The sequence below is a fragment of the Barbus barbus genome, assembly GCF_936440315.1.
Source record: "Barbus barbus genome assembly, chromosome: 3".
Classification (NCBI taxonomy): domain Eukaryota; kingdom Metazoa; phylum Chordata; class Actinopteri; order Cypriniformes; family Cyprinidae; genus Barbus; species Barbus barbus.
This window is the reverse complement of record NC_136731.1, coordinates 15419024-15444334: the sequence shown is the minus strand read 5'-3', so window position 1 is coordinate 15444334 and position 25311 is coordinate 15419024. Positions and strand designations below refer to the sequence as shown.

At 37.1% G+C, this 25311-nt stretch overlaps 1 protein-coding gene across 1 annotated transcript; it reads left to right on the top strand.

Moving 5' to 3' along the window:
* Window positions 1–6732: 6732 nt before the first annotated feature.
* LOC306844620 (voltage-dependent calcium channel gamma-4 subunit-like) lies at window positions 6733–23465 on the top strand (the record flags this gene model as incomplete). Its single annotated transcript, XM_079376883.1, has 4 exons — window positions 6733–6955; window positions 17770–17853; window positions 17973–18113; window positions 22945–23465. 4 exons carry the CDS (start codon window positions 6733–6735, stop codon window positions 23463–23465), a joined length of 969 nt encoding a protein of 322 aa, XP_079233009.1.
* Between the last annotated feature and the right edge of the window lie 1846 nt (window positions 23466–25311).

Here is a 25311-nt window from a genome sequence, read left to right as displayed (position 1 = left end):
GCTGTTGTGGAATATAATGGGATTCATATCTGCAGGCGAGGGTTAAAAAAACATGATGCTCTGATTTCACTAACAGCACTCATCAGTGATGTTACCTGGGGGCTAGACTCACTTAAGTCATGTATTTCATATGATTTGAGAAATAACAGATTTATGGATTTGGGAAACTCATAGGTCTGTTTCTTGCTTCAATGCAGTGTTCCAGTGTTGTTTACACAAAATGTGCTCACCGTATAACTCTTTTTTTTGAGCTGTTGGATAATCAGTTTATACGCTATATCTTTTTTTATCCTTTGTTTAATCATAGTCATTAAAATAACCATAATGTGGATGATTAGATGAATATGTACATGCAATATTTTCATGTAACTTATTTAGTTCTTATTGTACCACAATGTAGCTACAGTATAATAATCTTGATTTTACGTTATTTTAAACGACCAGCACCCATAACAAATCATTATTAGATTAGATTCACATTCATTGTCATTGTGCAGAGTACAGTACAAAGCCAATGAAACACATCTGTTATGCCAGGGACTATAACCTCTGGCGGAAGGATATACATTTATGAATATGCTTGATAAAATAATATTAAGATGAAAATTTGTGTTTTTTCAAATATAATACAGTAACCCCCCAAAATTATTTAGACTCATTATTGACACTTCTTGCATGAGATAACGAAAACAACAAGTGGCATAAATTGTGCAGATAATATTTTGTTAATGCAGTTACATTTACATGTGGCTTAGGAGTACAAACGTTTTTTGGGACCACTGTTTGCTTTATATTTTTGTTCTACCATTCAAACGTTTGGGGTCAGTAAGATTTCTTTTTTCTTATGAAAGAAATAAATAATTCAGCACAGATTCATTAAATGTAATGGAAAAATTACAACGAAAGTATTTAGCAACTGTTTTCAACATTAGTAATAAGAAATATTTCTTGACCAGCAAATCAGCATATTAGAAAGATTTCTGAAGGATCATGTGACTCTGAAGAGTGGAGAGTACCGACCCCAAACATTTGAACAGTAGTGTGTCTCAGTATTTGTAACAGCAAACATAATGTAAAACCTATATGCAGATGGGCTGTCAGTTCTGTCCTTCATGCAATGGTCAAGGTAAAATATGCACAGAACCGTCTTTCAGCGAGTGTTTTCTAAAAATAATGCCATAGAAATGCTGACCTTTGTTGTGTTAGTCCACTTGTCAAACAATGCGGCCTCTCCTCGAAGAGCATCACACTCAACCTGCAGCTGTAATTGGTGTTAACATCATGTTTTCAGGCTTATTTCACACCTACCACTCTTCAGTTACTGCAGATGCATCCTGGCAGCATAATCTCGAGTGTTTTAATTTACACAGCATACATCAATATACAGTTGTGAAGACATTTGGTTTGTCTGTGGCTATGTTTTTCAAAAGGTGAAATAAAGGCAATAATATATCAGAAGACTTTGTGTTATCATCATCTGTTTAAGTTACTATTACTATTGCTTATACTTGGTTTAGGGTTTTTCCCCCATACCCCAGCTCTAGGTATTAAACTACAATGTGTAAGTCATCCCACACAGTTTGTGATTAAGACATGAATGATACTTCAAATCATGTAGCATGCTGAGGAGAGGTGTGCTATTGCTTCTCTATCCAATCAAATGACCAAAAAATTCCCATACACTTAAACCAAAGGATGCCCTTGTGTCATATCTAGACACCAGAATATCATAGAGACTTGGAGGTGGGCTCTTTTGATTGGAACAATGAGCAACTACTTAGCAACTACCAGAACACCTTAGCAACACCCTAGCAACTGCGAAGTAACACGCAAAAAACCTTGCAAAACATCTTAGCAACTCCCTGGCCACCACCCAGATTGTATTAGCAACTGTATAACAACATGCTAAAACACTTTTTTTACAAAGTTTAGTTTTATTTTATATTCTATTTTATTCTGCATTTTCAAACTGCGTGTCCAATGTTGGTTAGTCTATTCTATTCTATTCTCAATTTTACAAACTGCTTGTCCTAAGTAAGTTCTCATGGATGCTGGAGCCTATTATATTCTACTCTGTTCTATTCTATTCTATTCTATTCTATTCTATTCTATTCTATTCTATTCTCCATTTTCCAAACAGTTTGTCCTATTTAGGTTCTTCGAAATGCTAGAGCCTATTCTATTCTATTTTTTAAAGCCTATTCTATTCTATTCTATTTTCCATTTTCCAAACCGTTTGTCCTATTTAGATTCTTTAGAATGCTAGAGCCTATTTCTATTCTATTCTATTCTATTCTATTCTATTCTATTCTATTCTATTCTATTCTATTCTCAATTTTACAAACTGTCTGTCCTAAGTAGGTTCTCAGGGATGCTGAATCCTATTCTATTCTATTCTATTCTATTCTATTCTATTCTATTCTATTCTATTCTATTCTATTTTCCAAACAGCTTGTCCTATGTAGGTTCTTTGGAATGCTAAAGCCTATTCTGTTCTGTTCTGTTCTATTCTATTTTCCATTTTCTAAACTGCTTGTCATATGTAGGTTCCCAGGGATGCTTAAAGATATTCTATTCTATTCTATTCTATTCTATTCTATTCTATTCTATTCTATTTTCCATTTTCCAAACCATTTGTCCTATTTAGATTCTTTAGAATGCTAGAGCCTATTTCTATTCTATTCTATTCTATTCTATTCTATTCTATTCTATTCTATTCTATTCTATTCTATTCTATTCTCAATTTTACAAACTGCCTGTCCTAAGTAGGTTCTCAGGGATGCTGGAGCCTATTCTATTCTATTCTATTCTATTCTATTCTATTTTCCAAACAGATGGCCATTGTAGGTTCTTTGGAATGCTAAAGCCTATTCTGTTCTGTTCTGTTCTATTCTATTTTCCATTTTCTAATCTGCTTGTCATATGTAGGTTCCCAGGGATGCTTGAAGATATTCTATTCTATTCTATTCTATTCTATTCTATTCTATTCTATTCTCAATTTTACAAACTGTCTGTCCTAAGTAGGTTCTCAGGGATGCTGAATCCTATTCTATTCTATTCTATTCTATTCTATTCTATTCTATTCTATTCTATTCTATTTTCCAAACAGCTTGTCCTATGTAGGTTCTTTGGAATGCTAAAGCCTATTCTGTTCTGTTCTGTTCTATTCTATTTTCCATTTTCTAAACTGCTTGTCATATGTAGGTTCCCAGGGATGCTTAAAGATATTCTATTCTATTCTATTCTATTCTATTCTATTCTATTCTATTCTATTTTCCATTTTCCAAACCATTTGTCCTATTTAGATTCTTTAGAATGCTAGAGCCTATTTCTATTCTATTCTATTCTATTCTATTCTATTCTATTCTATTCTATTCTCAATTTTACAAACTGCCTGTCCTAAGTAGGTTCTCAGGGATGCTGGAGCCTATTCTATTCTATTCTATTCTATTCTATTCTATTCTATTCTATTCTATTCTATTCTATTCTATTCTATTCTATTTTCCAAACAGATGGCCATTGTAGGTTCTTTGGAATGCTAAAGCCTATTCTGTTCTGTTCTGTTCTATTCTATTTTCCATTTTCTAAACTGCTTGTCATATGTAGGTTCCCAGGGATGCTTGAAGATATTCTATTCTATTCTATTCTATTCTATTCTATTCTATTCTATTCTATTCTATTCTATTCTCAGTTTTACAAACTTCTTGTCCTAAGTAGGTTCTCAGGGATGCTGGAGTCTATTCTATTATATTCTATTTTCCATTTTTAAACTGCTTGTAGGTTAAAACAATGTTTTTTCATCATGTAAACCGTTTTTTTCCCCCATCTCTTGAAAAGAGTGTAGGGAACTAGCTAGCTGTGAATAGATCCTTTCCATTTGCTTGTTATTGATGAAGTCCTGTGTTCATCTCGATCGGCCCAATCAGTGTGTCTGCAGTCAGGGTGCTCTGAGTGCTCCAGCCTGATTCCAGCCACATATTCTCCATCGATCCACTGGGCTGATCACACACTCATCTGGGGGTCCAGCTCATTTTCTTAGGTACTCCACCTCCACCATACTTATTACACTATAAATATCAAAAACAGTCTCCAGTCTCAAATGGCAACAGCACACCCGCACCTCTGTTTCTATATTATGGTGTGCTCCCTGAGAAACATTCATATTGCTAATGGATTTAGTGGCTTCCATGTTCAATAGTGCACGGCTGCTGTCGTAATGTTTCCCAGGAGAGACTGAATAATGGTTTTACTCTGAGGAACCAGGTGGACTAGATTGAAGGAGAACAGATTTGTCATATACTTGACGCAAACTCAGTAAACAATCGCTTTTTAATGTCTCCCAAAGTGGATCTATTTGATTTTCCTTCTTAGAACTCAGAGGATTCAGAGAACTGTTTCATCAGTGCATGTTTCTTTAACTGCTGGTCAAATGACTGCTGCTTGGAAGGATGGCATTATTGGTTTATTTCTCTCATGTAATGCCACTAATCAAATAGGTAACATGGTACTTCCATGCTAATTTAAACGTCTTATGGAATTCCTTGGAGAACCACGTGAATGGCTTGATTCATAAATTCAGTACCATGATACAGTATATGTCAAAGTACCATGGTATTACAATCTAATACCATCACCATGTACTTTTTTAAGAGTATTTTTGGATGTACCATCAGTTTGCATACTGATGAGAAAAATATTATGATACAGTATTTGTTTTCCTGGGTATAATTTTCATAAATAATAAAGCTGAACCTTTAAATTAAATAAAAGTGTGTGGAGATCTGAGGCAAAATATTTTATACATAATAAAAAGTCTTATTGCTTCAAGTGGCCATCTGGTAACAAAGGGAAAACATCCCTTCCCTTATTAATAGACAGTTTGTGCTTTAAAATAATGTAAATGAATGATTACACTGCTGTAATCCATAATCAGTAGCACATTTTAGAAATAATAAGCACGCCTGAGTCAGTTTTTTAAGCACCAGATACTGTACTACTGATGATGATGAAATCATCCATCCATCCGTCCATCCATCTATTTCCCAAACCGCTTGTACTGTAGGGTCACAGGTGATGAAATCATTTCTAGTAGCCTAAAAAATGTCTATATGAAAAAAGACATATACTGTATTAATATTAGTCAATATTTTTACTTACTTGTTGTATGTATAAGAAATCTTTTCAAATAATTTCTGGAATAAAACCTCCTATGCCATATCTTGTTAAACATCATTAGTTAATGTAACATAACAATATTAGTTATGGCTGCATTTATAATTAATGTATTAAATTTATCAAACCTCATCTGGCATATTTTACAATAATATTATATAACAGATTATCGTCTATAATATAGAGTAGCCTATAGATATAATTTATATGGGAAGAGTGTGTGTGTTTACAATATGGTTAGTACATTTTATAAATTATATTAAGAACACAAGTTTTCATTTAAAAAAATATTTTATGAATTAATATTTCATATAAACAATTTTAAGTGGATTTTAGTGTGACTGGAACACTGTATTGACCAATTTTTATAACTCTAATTTGTTACTGACTCCAGCTCTTTATCCAATATTTGTAAAGCTGGGGCCAAGATGGGTCTTTAACATGTTGCCCAGTTGGGTCCCACCTAGTGGCAAGTGCAATCCTATAAGAAATCCATGTGGGCAGTTAACATGGGGCCGTTATGGAATGCCATATTTAGCCCATATTTCAGCCCATTTTTCAAACCCACATGGGACCCACATATAAATGTGGGTTGGGTTAAAGCTGGGGCCGAGGTGGGTCTTGTGCATGTTGCCCAGTTGGGTCCCACCTAGTGGCAAGTGGAACCCCATATGAAATCCATCACTCTAAAAAATGCTGGGTTAAATACAACCCAGTGCTGGGTTAATATTGGACAGTACACATGCTGGGTTGTTTTCAACCAACAATTGGATTAAATGTTTAACTCAGCCTTCTGGGCAGTAACCCAACCGCTGGGTAAAAACCAAATCGCTGGGTTTGTCTATATTTTACCCAGCGCTGGGTTGTATTTAAACCAGCATTTTGTTTAGAGTGATGGGCAATTAACATGGAGCCATTATGGAAACCCTGGACAATCCTACATGGGGCCTATTTTTCAGCCCATTTGAAACCCATATGGGCCCCACATACAAATGTTGGTTGGGGAGTATAATCTCAAAACACATAAAACACAACACAGTGAAAGTTCATTTCAGTCTCTTTATTAATTCGCACAAGCATCAAAACCTAAAGTCTACTTTAGATTAGATTTTTTTTTTGTCTTCACTTTTTTCCTTTTCTGTTTTAAAATCATTTACAGCATCTTTCAAGCATTAAAACATACCGTGCGTTTTCCTTCATCATCATGATGGTGAAGAGATGTGATTCTTCAGCCCAAGTGTGTTTCTCATTGGTTAGTGTGACTGAAGGTGGGGTTTGAAGATCGCAATCCCAAATCAAAGACATCTGAGTTTGGAACAGAGGAATGCGATTATAGGAAATGGACAAGGTGATGATCAAAACTCCTCAGAAAGCATAGAAAGCAACCCCGATGAGTGAGCTCACGCTGCTGCTCACTATATAAACAGCAACATGTGGACGAGACGCGCTCAAGTTTCCTGATCACACCGCCTGTCAGAACAAAGCGGCGCAAACGCGACGCTCTCCCGTGTTTGAGCGATGTGTGGATTATTACCGCGGCTGTTATTATAATGAGTGGCCATGGCGTGGTGTGACCGTGGGGTTCAGATGCTGCTGGCCACCATCGGGGCTTTCGTGGCGTTTAGTTTGATGAGCATCGCCATCGGGACCGACTACTGGCTTTATTCTCGGGCATATATCTGTAACGCTACCAACATCAGCACGGATGAGACGCAGACGCAGCCCAAGAAGGTCCGCGGAGATCTCACGCACTCAGGGCTCTGGAGGATCTGCTGCATAGAGGGTACCATGTGCTTCACATCCTTTCTTAGGCTTGAGTTTTAAAAGAGAGAAAACTAAGTTCATTGTTCAGCCTTTGTCTCCACACAAAGAAGTCTTGCTTAAGGAGGCTTTTGTTCTTTATCTGTGTCCACTCAAAACAGACGCTTAGTTCTTTTCTAATAACCCATCCAGATACATTAAAGTTAACCAAAATCACTGTTTTTCTTCATAATTACACGCCTTTAGGAAAGAAACAACACAAGCGGGAGATCTTAGACAGCTAATGAAGAATTCTACTGAAAAGCCAGAAGAATACACTCTTAAAACTAAAGGTGCTTCACGATGCCATAGAGGAACCTAAATGGTTGCATAAAGAACCTTTAACATCTTTCACAAAAGGTTCTTTGTGGTGAAAGAAGGTTCTTCAGATTGTATAAGAGATGGTTCTTTAAAGAACCTTTGACTGTTGTGGAACAAAAATGGTTCTTCTATGGCATCGCTGTGAATAACCTTTTAAGCACCTTTAGTTTTAAGAGTGTAGACTAGAGTTTCGATCAAAGTCAGATCTCAATGTGAGCTCAAATGTTTCTCATCGAATAAGTCCAAAACCCATTTCTGTAGATCACAATATTGCATTGTCTGACATTCATGAATTTAGGGAGAAACATCCCATATCATGCGATGAAAAAGCAGTAAAATGGTCCTCTGGGTGGCCTTTCATCCACAGGATCTGTCAACAATTCATCCAAACTCATTCACTGGGCTTGGATCTCTCTCAAGTTAACATAACTTGTCGTTCACTTGGAAGGGAGTGAAAATGCACCCCATTTCTCTGGGTTGACACCAGCGGGTTTCTTGAATGGACAGAAAGGCGTAGTCAGTCCAGAGATTCTTCTCATAAAACCTCTTACTTCATTCAAATCTTTCTTGCATTTGATGCTGTTGCTTGGAAACAATATGTCTGAAATCACTATGGTAACGTGGCCAATGTTTAAAAATAGATGAATCTGTTGCTTCTTATGATTGCCCATGGAAAAGAAAAAGACAGACAGACACGAGAGACAGATGGACAGATAGACAAACAGATGTTTAATAGCCTGTATCATTTCGAGAGATGAAAGGTTTTTCCCACAACATATGCAATTTTGGCAGAGCTTTGATTCAGACAGTCAGACTGATTACATCATACATGCGTTCATAGGCTAAACAAGGACATCATAGTTGATGAACAGTGCTAATTTATTGTGCATCCTTTAATAAAAGTCGGATGATAACGTTGTCAGGCTTCATTTTAAGAGCAGAACTCTGAAAAGAAAATCTGTTTGTTTCTCAGGAAATTAGTTAATGAACCACTACTTAGTGTATTGTCATTTTATTATAGTGCGAAAACATTTAACTTTCAGCTACTGAAAGAAGAAACGTATTTAATTTAGTTACCAAAGAAAAATGTATTGTTTTGTTTTTTGTATTTTATATTTTAATTTTAATTTTTTATTCAAGTTGCTGCTAATATCCAAAGTCAACAGGGCATAGGTCATGGTTTTTGTTTATTTATTTGCTTATTTTAGTCAAACTGATCAAAACATGTGTAGGCCTATCTAGAATAATACACTTTTGACCCCATTTCTTACTTGTTGTACATGTTTCTCATGTACTGTAAATAAAATCTCATTTAAAAATAATTAATAATAAATTACTTTAAAATAAATAAAGGACTTCAAACTTTAACAAAAATTTGAAATAAAATAGAATAATATAATAGAATAATATTTTCAACGTTTATTAAGTTTTTATTAAATTAAAGTTTATTACTCAAACATAAATAAACACCTAAACTGTACCATATTAAAAACATAAATAAAATAATCCATGCTTTGAGCCCTGAAAGTATTTAATTGACTATGGTTATTCTTCTTTTGTTGGTGAGAAGAGAAGAGCTGCCACTTTTGCCATTCCCAGTGTGTGCAACTGATCTGTAATTAAATGCAGTGGTTGAAAGGCCACAGAGTCTCTAATTAGCCACCGGGATTGACTTCCGCCGCCGATCCACACTGAATAACACAGTCATAACGAGCTTTGAGCATGTGCCAGGTGCCTTACCGCCATTCTCGCCGTTCACCTTTCCTGCATAAACCTCAGATAAACATGTCAATGATATATATGTGATGCAAATAAATCACAGCTGGAAAATACTGATACTGATACTCTGTATTTAGTCATTCCTTCTGTCATTAATAAAAATATATTTTAAGAACAAAAAACAATTATGTATTTTCATTATCAGTGGAAACGATAAGAGTTTTTTTAAATCCAATTTTTATTTTAGTTTATTATTTTTTAAACATGCATAACAACGTAGACAATCAGCCACGCAACAGTGAGTGGTACACAAAACAACAGCAAAAAAATTCAATAAATAAAATACAATAAAAAATAAACCCATAATTATATGAAATAAAAAGACAAAAATAAATAAATAGAATAAATGACAAAAGATACATAAAACAACCAATTATATGCAGCAAAATATATACATTCTGCATATTCATGTCAAATACACATATACAACAAATACATATACAAGCATCCAGGTGTCACGGTTTGGTTTCAGTTTAGTTCCTGTTTATCCTTATTTGGTCGGTTTCCTGTCATTAGTTAATAATCGTTTATTCCATTCACCTGTGTTGTATTAATCATCTTGTTTCCTCATTAGTTTGTGTTCTTTATAAGCCTTGAGTTTAGTAGTCGTCTTCGTCGTGTCTTAAAGTTATGTTTACGCTGTTATTCCTGTTGATGACTACGTTTGCGCCATTAAAGAACCTGATTATTCAGAATCCCTCGTCTTCCTGACTTCCTACTTCAGCATCGCGTAACACCAGGGAGAACTTTAATAGAGTTTCCAAAGATCTGCTTCCTTCTACTAATGAAGAGTATTACTTCAGTATTTATATACTATTATAGTATTTATTTAGTATATAATATTTTTGGAATTAGCCTATATTTTTCAGTTTTCACTTTAGATATGCTCAAGATTCAGGCATTTTATGTAATTTTGACATTATTATTATTATTTATGTTTAGCTTTCATTTTTATTTCAGATATAGTTTTAGTACTTCAACTTATTTCAATTAGCTGCCAAGGAAACATTTCTCATTTTCATTCTCATTTAAGATTTTTTTAACCCTTTTCCATCCATTTAATTGTAGTTTATTTTAGTTTTGTTTTAATTTTAGTTATAGCTAACAATAAAAATGCTCATGAGACATCATTGAACTATCTTTTTTTATTAATAAAAAGCAGCATGATGGCATTTTAATATTAAAATTGGATTTTTACATTTTCCATGTCACTGCAATGCTAAAGCATGTGGCTGTTTGTTAGGGCTTTGTTATATGGTTGCTTAAGAATTTAAAGTGATTACAACATTGTTATGCAGTTGCTAGGGTGTTCTGGGTTGTTGCTAGGGTGTTGCTAAGTGGTTTCTAAGATGTTCTGAGTGCTTGGTAGCATGCAGTTTCTCCTTCAGTGAAAATAAATTTGAGATGATGTCTAAAGTATAATACTCAATTTTAATAGTTTTTTTAACTCCCTAACGGTAAGTATAAATAATAATAATACTGATACTAGCCTCAGCAAAGAAGACACAGTATATCGCCAAGGCAGTCTTCATATTGATCGATTTGAGATGACAAACAAAAGCACACTTCCCCAGCACGCAAACCACTGATTGGTTTAACTTTTCGACAAGGCAAGTGATTGGCTGCCCTACCTACCCCTATTCACAATTATGACAAAATGCTGGAGGCGGCAGAAGGCGGGGAATGTGGCAGCTGTTTTCTGGCCGCGCTGGATGTGCCCAGTGGGGATGTGAGTTTGTGAGGCAGGAGGGGGCTTTTGGCATGGGGGAGAGGAGCGTGTTGCTGTCTGCTGTATTAAACCACAATGAAGATGTCAAAGGCACCCTTGGAGACATTATGGAAATCAGATTGTTGGATCAGACCTGAGGTTGCCATGGAGAAGACATGCTCAGCGATGAGCATTGTTACCTCCAGGCAGGCCGCAGGGACCGAGCGCTCATTTTCTCCTCTCTCTCGCTCCCCCTCCGATGTGCCACCGTATCAGTTAAGTGAGGTTCCTTATTTTGTCTTTATGAGGCTAGGTACACTTCAGTCGCTGGGCCAATAAACCGCTCATATAAATCAACAGCCTGAGCGGAGCTTTACACAAGATCCTATGGCTCACCATACTCACTGCACACACTTACAGAAGTTATAAAGTCTGTCAGAGAGCATGTGTGGATGTACAGTGGGGTCTGAACGCCTGAGAACACACTGGAAATAGGCCGATTTGTTCAGTAAAACCTGGAAATAAACAATGTCGTTAAGCATTTGAACTTTGAAGGCTCAGATTTTCTTGCTTTCACGGAGCACCAAATGCTCTTTGGATCATTTTCAAATCATGTTGATGATCAGGTTTTGGTTTTACAATTAAGTCATTTTCAATTTTGTAATTAAATCACAAAAATGATGGTTTAAGATGTCCACAAGAGAGGCTGAAGGTCTTGTAGCTAAATTGGGGACAGTACAATAGACCATTTTGAGGAAAGGTTGTAAACAATAACATTCTAATGCAATGGTTCTAACACGTTTCCAGTTTTACATTTTTAATTTACATAACTTCTGAGAATCGAAAAAGGTCCACATTTTGATAAAAACTTGTGACAGCTGTGTTAATGTTAGTTATGACTGAACAGCCTGCTATTACTGTTTTGAAATAGTTTGATATGAAGAAGGAAATGTTCATGGGTCAGTGGCATCACCGCTTTGAAATTATCTATAAAAAAACATTTACAATATTTCTGGCATATTTATACAGTGCTGCTTGAAAGTTTGAACCCTTTAGAATTTTCTATATTCTGCATAAATATGACCCAAAACATCATCAGATTTTCTGAAAGAAGTCCTGAAAGTAGACAAAGAGAACCCAATCAAACAAATGAGACAAAAATATTTTCTTTGTCATTTATTTATTCAGGAAAAGGATCCAGTGTTACATATCTGTGCGTTGCAAAAGTATGTGAATCTCTTGGATTAGCAATTCATTTAAAAGCGAAATTAGAGTCCATCTGTGCAGAGGTGTTTTCAGTCAGTGCAATGACTATCCAATGTCAGTACGTGAGCTGTTTTATTCAAAGAACAGGGATCTATCAAAGTCTGATCATGTTTGTGGAAGTGAATCGTGTCACGAACAAAGGAGATTACCGAGGACCTCGGAAAAAGAGTTGATGTTGCTCATCAGTCTACAAAAGCTTACAAAACCATCTCTAAAGAGTTTGGACTCTACAAATCCACAGTCAGACAGATTGTGTACAAATGGAGGAAATTTAAGACCACTGTTACCTTCCCAAGAAGTGGTCGACCAACAAAGATCACTCCAAAGCAGAACGTGTAATAGTCTACGAGGTTGCAAAAGTTCCCAGGGTAACTTCTAAGCAACTAAAGGCCTTTCTCACATTGGCTAATGTTAATGTTCATGAGCCCACCATCAGAAAACTGAGCAACCATGGTGTGCATGGCAGAGTTGCAAGAAGAAAGCCACTGTACTCCAAAAAGAAAAAAAACTGCTTGCAAAAGATCATGTGGAAAAGCCAGAGGACTATTGGAGAAAAGTTTAATGGATGGATAAAACCAAAATAGAACTTATTGGTTTGAATGAGAAGAAAAGAACACACTGCATTCCAGCTTAAGAATCTTATCCCATCTGTGAGACATGGTGGTGGTAGTATCATGGCTTGGGCCTGTTTTGCTGCATCTTGGCCAAGACAGCCTGCCATCATTGATGGAACAATGAACTCTGAAATATACCAGCGAATTATAAAGGAAAACGTCACGACATCTGTAAGAATGGAGTCTCAAGAGAACACGACCCATGCAGCAAGACAACAACCCCAAACACACAAGTCATTCTACCAAAGAATGGTTAAAGAAGAACAAAGTTAATGTTTTATAATGGCTGAGTCAAAGTCCAGACCTTAATCCAATTAAAATGTTGTGGAAGGACCTAAGCAAGCAGTTCATAGGAAGAAACCTATCAACATCACAGAGTTTAAGTGGTTCTGCACTAAGGAATGGGCTAAAACTCCTACATGTTATTATGCAGGACTGATCAGCATTTACTAGAAACTTACCTTCAGTTACTGCAGCAAAAGGGGGTCACACCAGGTTCTGAAAGCAAAGATCCAAATACTTTTGCAACGCACAGATATGTAACACTGGATCATTTTTCTCAATAAATAAATGACAAAGAAAAAAAATTTTCTGTCACTTGTTTAATTCGGTTGTCTTTGTCTACTTATATATATATATATATATATATATATATAGAGAGAGAGAGAGAGAGAGAGAGAGAGAGAGAGAGATGTATATCGAATAGAATAATAGAACAGAATAGAATAGAATAGAATAGAATAGAATAGAATAGAATAGAATAGAATAGAATAGAATAGAATAATCTTTATTGACATTATACATTGGTACAGTTGAACTCTATTTGGCTTCTGCCCTGTAAATAAATAAGTGAATTGAATAAGAACAATATTAATAACCTATAGATTAATAAATAACAATAAAAATAATTAAAAGAAGTACAAAAGCCGTAGCTGCATTATCCATATTAATATCAAAATGTAAAATGCCTGAGTCATGAACATTCAGTTTTTTGTTTCAGCAAGAAGTATAGATTGTTATCACATCACATCAATTATCTGTTATAAATGTACTAATAGTATGTAAAAGTACTTGTATTAGCCATTGATAGTGGCCAACATTTCTGCATATGTGCATCACTAATTAGAAAGCACAACTAAAGAGGATATTAAACTAAAGAGGATACTTTTTTCTCCTCACATTCTGTTATTGAACAGCATCCCATTGTTGATGGATGTTACACAGTTTTTGTCTCAGGGGGTTCCAAGGATAGGTAATGAGGAACAAGATTTATTCTGAGTTTTATTATAAAATTTTTGACAGTACCATTCTCACTGTGTAATTTTAATGCGTACTGTTATGAAGATATTTTGTGATTGATTAAATGCAGTTTATTTTGTAAGAACCTATGTATTCAGATTCAGCAGGACAAGGTGTTGGCATCAGGATATTTGAAACAGAATATTTAATGAACTCAGCATAGGGTGTAACTTCACACTTTGGTAATTGATTATGATGACCTAAATAAGACCACAAATGTGTATTAAAAAGTGAATTTGGATCTCATAACTTTAAAATATACAAAATCAGAAGATATACCATGGCAATTTGATAGACACAATGGCACTAGATGATATTCATATTCATGTAACATATTATTTACGTTACTCCAAGATGCTTCAAAGAATATCATGGTACCACAAAGAATTGAATGCCATTCTATCTATATAAAATTATAGATTAAATTAGAATTTATAATTATAGATTCAAATTATATAGTTTACGTTACAAATTTTTTTTTTTTACAATGACTAGACTAGAAAACACACGCCCCACTTTCTCAGACCTATTTAATACTAATTAATTTGCTCCTTTTTTAACACTAGACCCAATTAATGGCATGCTGAGCCACACAAAAGCTGTGTCACAGGGAGTAGACTCCACCTGGAGACAGCAGAGGGAAGGAGGTTTGCAGTGTGACACTTTATGATATATGTTAAGACCTGCTGAATACATATCTTCTCGCTTTACAGTCAAGATCAAATCAAAAATAAACCTTCTAACTTTTTCTTAATATACATTCTCTGTCTTCCCAGAGAAAATAATAAAACTTGCTCTGCCTCTGAAACAACTTCAGAAATCTAACTGATTTGACTACATTTTTTGACTTCCGAGTGTCATATATCCAACTGCAGAGCCGCAGTTCAGATGAATGGAAATGAAGGCAGGGTTTCAAAACATGTTTTTAAATATGCAAGATGCTGAAAAACATGGCTAGCCAACAGAATCTAAATTATGGTATAGAGGAATTACACTTACATCCAAAACGTTGCATTTGATGTAAATTAAAACTGTATTAGAGCGTTTAACAGCAGTTTGGATGTAAACATTTACATTTACATTTAGTCATTTAGCAGATGCTTTATCCAAAGCGACTTACAAATAAGGATAATGGAAGCAATCAAAATCAACAAAAGAGCAATGATATGGAAGTGCTATGACAAGTCTGAGTTAGCCTAACTCACTACATGTAGCAAGTTTTTTTTTTTTTTTAATTATATAATAAATAAATAGAAACAGAGAATAGAACAAAGAATAGAGGAAGCTAGTGTTAGAGGCCTTTTTTGTTAATTGTATAATACATAATAAGAAAACAAATAGAATACAAAAAGAATAGAGAAGCTAGTGTTAGTTTTTCTTTAAGAAAACAAGCAGTTAGTAAATGAATAGAGGGCAAGTCTAAAAGGGGCAAGTTTGTTTTTAAAGAATAGAATTAGAATAGAGAGTGCTAGAGTTAGAAGATCAAATAAAGATGGAAGAGATGTGTTTTTAGCCGATTCTTGAAGATGGCTAAGGACTTGAGTTGGGCAGGTCATTCTACCAGGAGGCAACATTTAGTGTAAAAGTCTGTGAAAGTGATTCTGTACCTGTTTGGGATGGCACAATAAAGCGATGCTCTCTTGCAGAACGCAAGATTCTATAGGGCTCATAAGCCTGACGTAATGAATTTAGGTAAAGGAATTTCACCAGAGCCAGTGGTGGTTTTGTAGGAAAACATTAATGCCTTGAATTTTATGCGAGCAGCTATTGGTAGCCAGTGCATATTGATAAATAGAGGTGTGACGTGCATTCTTTTCGGCTCATTAAAAGTTAATCTTGCTGCCGCGTTGTTGATGAATTGTAAAGACCTGCCAAGAGAGCATTGCAATAGTCCAGTCTGGACAGAACAAGAGCTTGAACAAGGATTTGTGAAGAATGCTCCCAGAGAAAGGGCCTGATCTTCTTGATGTTGAATAAAGCAAATCTGCAGGACCGGGCAGTTTTAGCAATGTGGTCTGAGAAAGTGATCATCAATCATAACTCCAAGGTTTCTGGCTGTTTTTGAAGGAGTTATGGTTGATGTGACTCACTGGAAGATGAAATTGTGATGATACGATGGCTTTGATAGAACCACAAGCAGTTCTGTCTTGGCAAGTTTGAGTTGAAGGTGATGGTCCTTCCTTCAGCAAGAAATGTCTGTTAGACAAGCTGAGATGCGAGCAGCTGTCGTCGGATCATCAGGATGGAATGAGAGGTAGAGCTGAGTGTCATCAGCATAGCAATGATAATGTAAAGCCATGTTTCTGAATGACAGAACTTAGTGATGCCATGTAGACAGAGAAGAGAAGTAGTCCACGAACTGAGCCCTGAGGCACCCCAGTAGTTAGATGTTGGACACCTCACCTCTCCAAGATACCTTGAAGGACCTATCTGAGAGGAACAATCGCACAGTGCTGAGCCGATTGGCTTGCCATACATCTAGCACATGTTTACACAGAAAAATTATTAAAATGCTCAGTGGAACACAAAAACACATTCTGTGTGAACAGTGCAGAGTAATTGCATCATCTCCATCAGAACTTTATTACTGGCCCAAAGCAGACTTTGCGTCTAGACCTTGTACATGCTCATACCGGTAATCAGGGCTGTAGCTGGGGTTTGCGGGGCCCCGGTACAAGCTGTACCCGTGGGCCTTGTTTGAAATTGTGTAAATAGGCCAAAATAAATAAATAGAACAAAGATACAAATTAAACTATATTTTAGTTTTTTCAAGTTGTTAGGTGTTCAGGTACAGAAACTGAATAATCAAGTGTAAGATATATATTGCAAAGTCTTCACTGTATAAATTAAATATAGATTGATTCTTGTTAAAACTGCAAAGTAATTCAGTCAAGAGCAGTGAGTGATTTTCTCTCTTTTATTTTCTTGGATTAACATTAAAGACACCCAACAGCTGCTATTCGGCGCAGTCACTTTTAGAGATAATGCAGCCAATATAATGATACATATACAATTTATTTCTCAAGTGTTTACATTCACATTAAGGCACAACCAACACTTTTTCGAGGATACTCGCCAAGACAGGTATTTCAACATAATTTTGTATGTATTTGTGCATTCAAGCGCAAGAAGAGGCAAAACTCCATTCAGTGTGAGACATAGCTCTCTGTGTGCACACTGTGCAAACAAAACACAGCATGCGGGCACTGAATTGAGTTGTTTTGTGTCTTTTTGCACTTTGCAAGGAGACGCGAAAGAGAACTCAATTTGGTGTCAACTGAGTTATTTCGCATCTTGTGCATCAGTGCTTTAAAATCTCTTAAAGTTTAAATTGGCAAGGCTTAAAAACATGTGCAAATTATAAGCTTTCGTGACAGCATGCAGCAGTGGTCCATCAACTGTCCTGAGTGTCTTTCATGCTGGCCTCGGGCAGTCAGTTGAAATCGCTGGCTCCTATAATCATCACCACCTTTCATCCCACTAGTGATGGCCCTGCCGATAATCTTATGCTTTGTTCACACATAGCATCAAAACTGTAATTTACTGGTAATTTTCCATAAAGGGCTGTATGTGGGAAAGCCCCCAGTGACTTTAAAGTCTGTCGCTAAACAAATATAAGGCTTAAAATTTTCATATGCACCTTTCATATTCTACTGCTTCAAAACAGAACAAATTCCTACCATATGCAGGATTTTTTGTTATTTTTTTAATTGTTTGTTCTGGAGCCCAGTATTCTCACTCATGCTAAGTGATTTGCATTTTTTCCAGGTCCTTGTGACTCTAATCTTGACCGGTTTCATATTTTTGTAGGTCTCAACAAAGGAAGTTGTTACCGAATCAATCATTTCCCAGATGACAATGATTATGACACAGACAGCTCTGAATATCTCTTACGTGAGTGACTCTCTCTTCAGAAATGTTACAGTGTTACTGTCTATATGTCAATGTTGTTATCATGCACCTTTAGATATCTTGCTAAAGTAAGAGCCGTGTTAATATGTGTGTGTGAACAGGTATCGTACGCGCCTCCAGTGTGTTCCCCATCCTCAGTACCATTCTGCTGTTGCTGGGGGGGCTGTGTGTCGGGATAGGACGCATCTACAGCAAGAGGAACAACATATTACTCAGTGCAGGGATACTATTTGTGGCAGCAGGTAAACTTGCTAATGTCCTCCTGTTAGCACTAACATGCACACAGGTGTCTTTCAACTCACTTAAGACACCTTTAGCACCATTACCAAATACAATTTGTTAACTGAATATAACTGGAATATAATATTGGAGAATTTCTATGCTCTTATAGCACAACTAATCCCTGCTGGTACTGGCAGGTATACTGGAACTGAGGGGGCGACAACTCCCCCACTTTTTTTAGCTGTTATTCAACTGAATTTAGTAGGTTGATACTGCTTGTTCTAAAGGTGCCTTCCTTGTATTCACTATAGTTTCATCACCTGATACACTTACTGTAAAGTTGGTGAAAAGACTAAAGAGTAAAATAGAGTAAAACGAACAAAAGAGTAAAAGACTGTGTAAAGTACTTGGCTAGCAGTAAAAGCAGCACTAGGCTAGATGGCATAGTGTGTCTTTCTAGATGCTGCAACTGCAACTGTTGCTAATTACTACAATATATCAGCATGTCTACAATATTGGAAAGGGCAAGATCCACACGTGAAGCAAGTGGTTTATAATACCTGAAAAGCTATCCGTTAGCATTCCCATTCATCTCAGTAGCAGTTTTTTGTAACACTTTCTATTAAGGGTATCCTTAAGGCATTATAATGAATGCATTATGCATTATAAAAAAACCATATAATGTGTTATAAAATCTCATGAATAATCATAAGAACAATTACAGTATAATACATTATAGTACTTACGTATTTGTGGTTATAACTTTTAAGAGTATGATTATTTATAACACACAATGAACACCATATTAAATCTACTTCATTTATAATGGGCTATATCATAGCTTGACATTGTTTATTTAAGATCTGCACAGTACCTTACTACATCTCTTGAGTGCAATATTTATATAAATAAAACTAATTTTATTAATAGAATTAGGTAGGGTAGGTAGAATGTTCACATACTTGCAAAGTATCCTATACTCAATAGACATATAGTATGTCTAATGCGGAACCATCAAAATAAAGTGTTAGCATACAGTATATTCAGCAGACACACTACTGATACTCCCATGACTCGGATGGATTGTGTTCATTGTGTTATATATCATCATACTCTTAAAAGCTATAACCACAAATAAGCAACTTTTATAATAAATTAAAACTGTTCTTATGAATATGATGATACAACAAATTATAAAGTTATTTATAATGCATTATGCATTCATTATAATGCATTAAGAATACCTTTATAATGTATTATAAATACGGGCTTCATAGAAAGTGTTACCCAGTTTTTCAAAAAGATGATATAATATTACAACATATACCGGCAGGGGCTAATTGAACCATGCTAATGTAATGGAGGCTAGTGCCAAAGAATTGTGCAGGTAAACCTCACTCCCCTGGTCTCAAGGCAAAAGGCTATGTTCTTTACCATCCTTGTTAGCTTTCCTGTCACGCATGACAGTTGATACTGGTTCAAATCCCTCTCAGAGGTGTGCGAGTAGGACCATTTACATTTGTGCTTTGACCCGTATAGGAGTGAGGTTTAGGGGGGTGAGTGACAGAGGCAAGCTATTAAGAGCTTTGCAGGTAGATCTCACTTTCTTGGCTTCACAAGGCACATTAGCAATCGATTCTAGAGGCTGTGGTCTTTAGCATCTTTGTTAGGGTGTACTCACACTTGGCACAGTTGCCTTGAACCGAGCCCAAACGCGATCGTCCCCCGTCCACACTCCCCTGCTGGCCTGCACTCACATTGCACTTTACGTTCCAGGCCGGAGCACGTTTATGCTGCCTTCAAGTGCTATCAGAATTATCGTACATATGAGTTTCCTAATCAGAAATTGGACATAAATGGCCTCTCAAGTCGTATTTACTACTTACAGATTATTTTGATACTCAAGTTTCCAGGTAAAACATGTTGGAAGAGACAATGATTGCTGCTGTCAGTGCTATTCTCTATTAGTCTCTTTTTTCAACAACAACTACATCAACTTGTCTTAAGTAGTGCTTATTTATATATAGGCATTTGAAGCATAATGTATGTATTATAAACAGTGAAATAAGCATGTATTTAACCGAAATTCCAGAATAGTTAGCAAGCTGACTATCTAGCACGGTGAATGTTTTCCAATAGCACGTGAAGGCTATTGAGGTTTATTATTTTGAGTCTTTGGGACGCCGTGACCCACTCACAATATATTGCTTAACAGATCTATTGCTTTTACTGCTCAGAAATGTTCACGCAATCGTGCTGCACGTATCATAAGTTCTGCGCTCGGGTGTGGTTAGCGTTCACACTACATGCGTACTGCACCCGAGCCCAACTGAACCATGCTCTGGCCCACCTCTTCCAACCAAACCAGGAACGGTCTGAGGTACAGAGCGATCACACTAGTCAAACGAACCGGGTTTTGTGGGGTTAAACGCACTCAGGCATGGTTCAGATCGCCTAGTGTGAGTACACCCTTATGGCCTCCCATGCTGGTTGACGCTGGTTCAAATCTTGGTGCCATGGCCCGGATAGGAGTGAGCTTTAGGGTGGAGAGTGTAACAAAGGCAAGCTTTGCTGGTAAGCCTCACTCCCCTGGCCTCAAGGTTAGAGGCTATGTTCTTTAGCATCCTTGTTAGCATTCCCACCATGCATGATAGTTGACACTGGTTCAAATCCCTCTTATAGTGGTGCAAGTAGGACCAGTTACATTGGTGCCATGACCCAAATAGGAGTGAGGTTTAGAGGGTAAGTGACAGAGGCAACTACTAAGAGCTGTGCACATAGACCTCACTTCCTTGGTCTCAAAAGGCACACTAGCAACTGATGTTAGAGTCTGTAGTCTTTAGCATCCTTGTTAGCAGATGGCCTCCCATGCTGGTTGATTCAAGCTGTGTAGGTAAACCTCACTCCCCTGGCCTCACGGCTAGAGGCAATGGTTTTTAGCTTCCTTGATAGCATTCCTGCCATGGATGACAGTTAATGCTGGTTCAAATCCCTCTCAGAGTGGTACAAGTAGGACCAGTTACATTGGTGCCTTTACCCAAATAGGAGTGAGGTTTAGGGGGGGGGGGTGAGTGACAGAGGCAAGCTAGTAAGTGCTGTACATGAAAGACCTCACTCCCCTGGCTTCAAGATGCACACTAGCAACTGATGTTAGAGGCTGTGGTCTTTAGCATCCTTGTTAGTGGATGGCCTCCCATGCTGGTTGATGCTGGTTCAAATCTTGGTGCTGTTACCCTGGTGGGAATGAGCTTTAGGGTGAATGTAACAGAGGCAAGCTGTGCAGGTAAACTTCACTTCCCTGGCCTCAAGAGGCACACCACCAACTCATGCTAGAGGCTGCAGTCTTTAGTATCCTTGTAAGTATGCCCACCTCTCATGCTGGTTGATGGTGGTTTGAACCTAGCTGATTGTGCTGCCTGAAGGACCAGTTACACCAGGGCTAGCCAACCCTGCTCCTGGAAGGCTAACTTCCTGTATAGTTTATCTCCAGTCTTTATTATAATAGTAGGACTAAAGCTGCTTATTTGAATATATTTATTAACGGGGTGCCAATAGATCAAGTAATACATGTTAAGTTGCTGGGTGTGATGCTTGACAATACGTTGTTCTGGTCCAAACATATAGATAATATAGTAAGTACTATGGGAAAAGGTATAGCGGTAGCCAGGGAATGTTCTGCATTTATCCCATCTTCACTTTTAAAAGATGTGGTACAGTCATTAGTTTTATCGCATCTCGAGTACTGCCCTATGGTATGGTCAAGTGCTTCTGAGAAACACCTAAAAAAACTTCAAATGGTTCAGAAAAGAGGAGCCAGGCTAGTGCTTCATTATCAGTTTCAGGCCAATGTTAGTGATATGCATAGAAAGTTATCGTGGCTACCGGTGAAGGTTAAATTGCATTTACGATTGTTGGTATATTTTTATAAGGTATTCAAGTTTCATACTCCTTGTTTTTTCTTTGAAAAGCTAGTTTATGTGGGACTTAGACATGATTATAAAACACGTCAAGTGAGTAGGGATCAACTTTGTTTTACCGCGTCCATGAAGAAATTTGAAGAAAAAGACCGTACTTTATTGAGGTTCTGTTGCTTGTAATATGGTTCCCATAGATCTAAGAAAGAGTAACTGTACATATGTATTTTGAAAAAAAATTGAAGATATGCTTATAAATATGTAGATGTATATTTTAAGTGCTGCCTCTGCTGAGATTTATAGTTTGTGATGTGATAAGTTCATTTTTAAAAAAAAATTCTTTTTTTTATCTATTTGTACGATTGTCTGTTCTGGATTGAGTTGAGGACCCCAGGAAGACTAGCAACTATTCTGTGGAAGCTAATGGGGAACCAAATAAACAATAAACAATAAACAACTTCCTAATTATACACACCTGAACCATCCAATCATGGTCTTCAGGGTTACTTGAAAATTGTTACTTGTTACTTGAAAAGTGTGTTGTAGCAGGTTTGGCTACCCTGAGTAACACTAAGCAGCCAAACCTTGATCCCTTGACATAAACGCATGCTGCTCAGAAGACATTTGCAGCCTGTGCCAAGTGCCATGTCTACATTAATATTAATCCCTGAGAAAATCTATTCTATTTTGTCTAAAATCTGTTTTGTCAGTTCGACAACTGAAGGCAGCTCAACCTGCAGTGTTAACCTTTCAAAGATGGAGGTGTTGTTGACATATCCCAACCAGCTAAATGTAACATCTTGGTGTTGGAATCCACATTTATCCATATATTTATTCTTTTTTAACCAAGGAAAAGTTTAAATAAGTCATAACTCTGTTATATTACTTCATATCATATTTATCTTATGCTTTCCTGGCTCTGTTTTGTGTCTGGTAGGTTTGAGCAACATCATCGGTATAATCGTCTACATCTCCAGCAATGCCGGTGACCCCAGTGACAAACGAGACGAAGACAAGAAGAACCAGTATAACTACGGTTGGTCGTTCTACTTCGGAGCGCTCTCTTTCATTGCGGCCGAGGCGGTGGCCGTTCTGGCCATCAATATCTACATTGAGAAGAACAATGAAGTGCGGTTCAAAGCACGGCGTGAGTTCATCAAGTCTACCTCGTCCTCTTCGCCGTATTCTCGCATACCCAGCTTTCGCTATCGTCGGCGGCACTCACGCTCCAGCTCTCGTTCAACGGAAGCATCCCGTGAAGCGTCACCCGTCGGCATGAAGAGGATGAGCTCAGTGCCTGTCGGAGAGATCAACATGTACACATTGACAAGAGACCCCCTCAAGTCAGGGACAGACAGCTCCTACAGCCCAGACCACGATTCAGGATTCCTCCAAGTGCACAACTGCTTTGCCAAAGACCTTAATGATGGTATCAACAGGAGGACAACACCTGTATGAGGGTACACACTGGAACGGAAGAGATAATGTTAAGGCAATACTGAATGGATAGCCATCAGGGCTCAGTGGCCTGTGGCAGATGCCAGTGGAAGGAGAAGCAGGAAAGAAGTGAAGAAGGAAAGATTTTATCTCGACATTCAACAACCATTGTGAACACGCTAATTTGTTTTTCTCCTTGCTTGGTCCTCACATAGAAACAGGAGCTTTCAGAGAGACTCATCTCTTATCAAAGGGCAAGACATGCAAATGTAAAATGGATGGTCTTTGGCAGATATTAAGAACTTTTAGTAAGCCAGTCCATTCCCTTGGTTGATAAATATCTTTTTGTTTCTCAGTATAGTGCCATACTCTCAATGTATACCAATGTGATAATGACTCTCACAGTATGAGATGGTGCTAACATAGGCTCACAGCTGAAGCCTTCCCATTATTGTGTGTTCAGACTCGAACTGAATACTGAACACCCTTGTTTGTGTCATATGTTTGTAGCCACAGTTGTCTATTCAGTGTGCCTATCATCTTGGCAGTATCAACTGCTCAGACTTACTCTGGAGCCACTTTCCAGCAGTACAAAACTGTATTCCTCTCTTTTTGTTGTTGTTAACTAGAAATATCAGTTGTATTACTAAATAATCACTGGAACAATTTAGTTTAGGAGATTTATGACTACTAACACCCTGCTGAAAAGACCAGCTTGGATTTTCATGATGTTCTGACGGGTTTGTTCTGGTCTGGTGCTTTCCTATGTGGCGGACCTGCTTTGACATGCTGTTCATCAGCAAAATTTGACCAAGGAAGTCTTGCTGGTTAAAGTCAGCATTTTGAACCTATTTTATTTTTGTAATATGATGTATTTCTGAATGAAAGGCTGGATTGGACTTTGTCCATTGGAAACTGATTGGATTCTGAAAAGTTTACTCACGTTCCAAATCAGTTTTTTTTTTTCCAATAATGTCCAGGCAGCTATTTTCCATATAAAGAATGTGAATGATAATTGGGGCTGTGGTTAATCAGAATTATGACTTTATTCATCTCCAGTTGCAATCATCGGACTGGAAAGGAAGATTATGAGTGAATAATAACTTGGATTACTAATGGACTACTATTATGCTGCCTTGATGTCAAGTGTACCGATATTCCAATTGACTGAACCAATGAGTCACCTTAGAAGAAAATCAGTCCAATAAAATAATCATTCCAACTGTTTGTGTGAACTTGATTGTACATAATACATTGAAATGATCCAACGCAAAAGAATGATTTGTTCACAAATCAGATTTCGAAGCTCGACAGCCCCCGTTGTCATTCACTTGATTATATGGAAAAGGGTGGCCAGGATATTTCTTTAAACGAATGAGTATCAGTGTAAAGTTGATGGAGCATGAGCAGAGCCAGACCAGTGGGTGAAACTTACATTACTTTGGTGACATCAACCAAAAAGGTTTTTTGAAAGATTGCAAAGACGGAAACATTTTAGAAACATTTTTCTATGTGCACTGATGAGTCATGCGGAATAATGCACAATAAGCCCAGAGATGTTTATTAAGCAAGTAAATTGAGTCAGTTTTGATTTTATGTTGTGTTTAAGCTAGTTCAGAAGTCTGGTTTTGACTCCAGGTTTCCTTGCCCAGCACCAGCATCCAAAACACATCATATGATGGTGACCAGCTCTAATGGTCTTTTCAGCAGGGAAATATAGCAGTATTCAACAGGCCTCAAGTTTTATACTATCACTTTGAATTCTGACTTCCATTGATAGTAGATCAACAAGTGTCAGTAGTTAACCACCCCGTGTCGTCGCTTTCCATTGTGAATCAGTCAAAGAGTGATGTAATTCCTCAGCCTT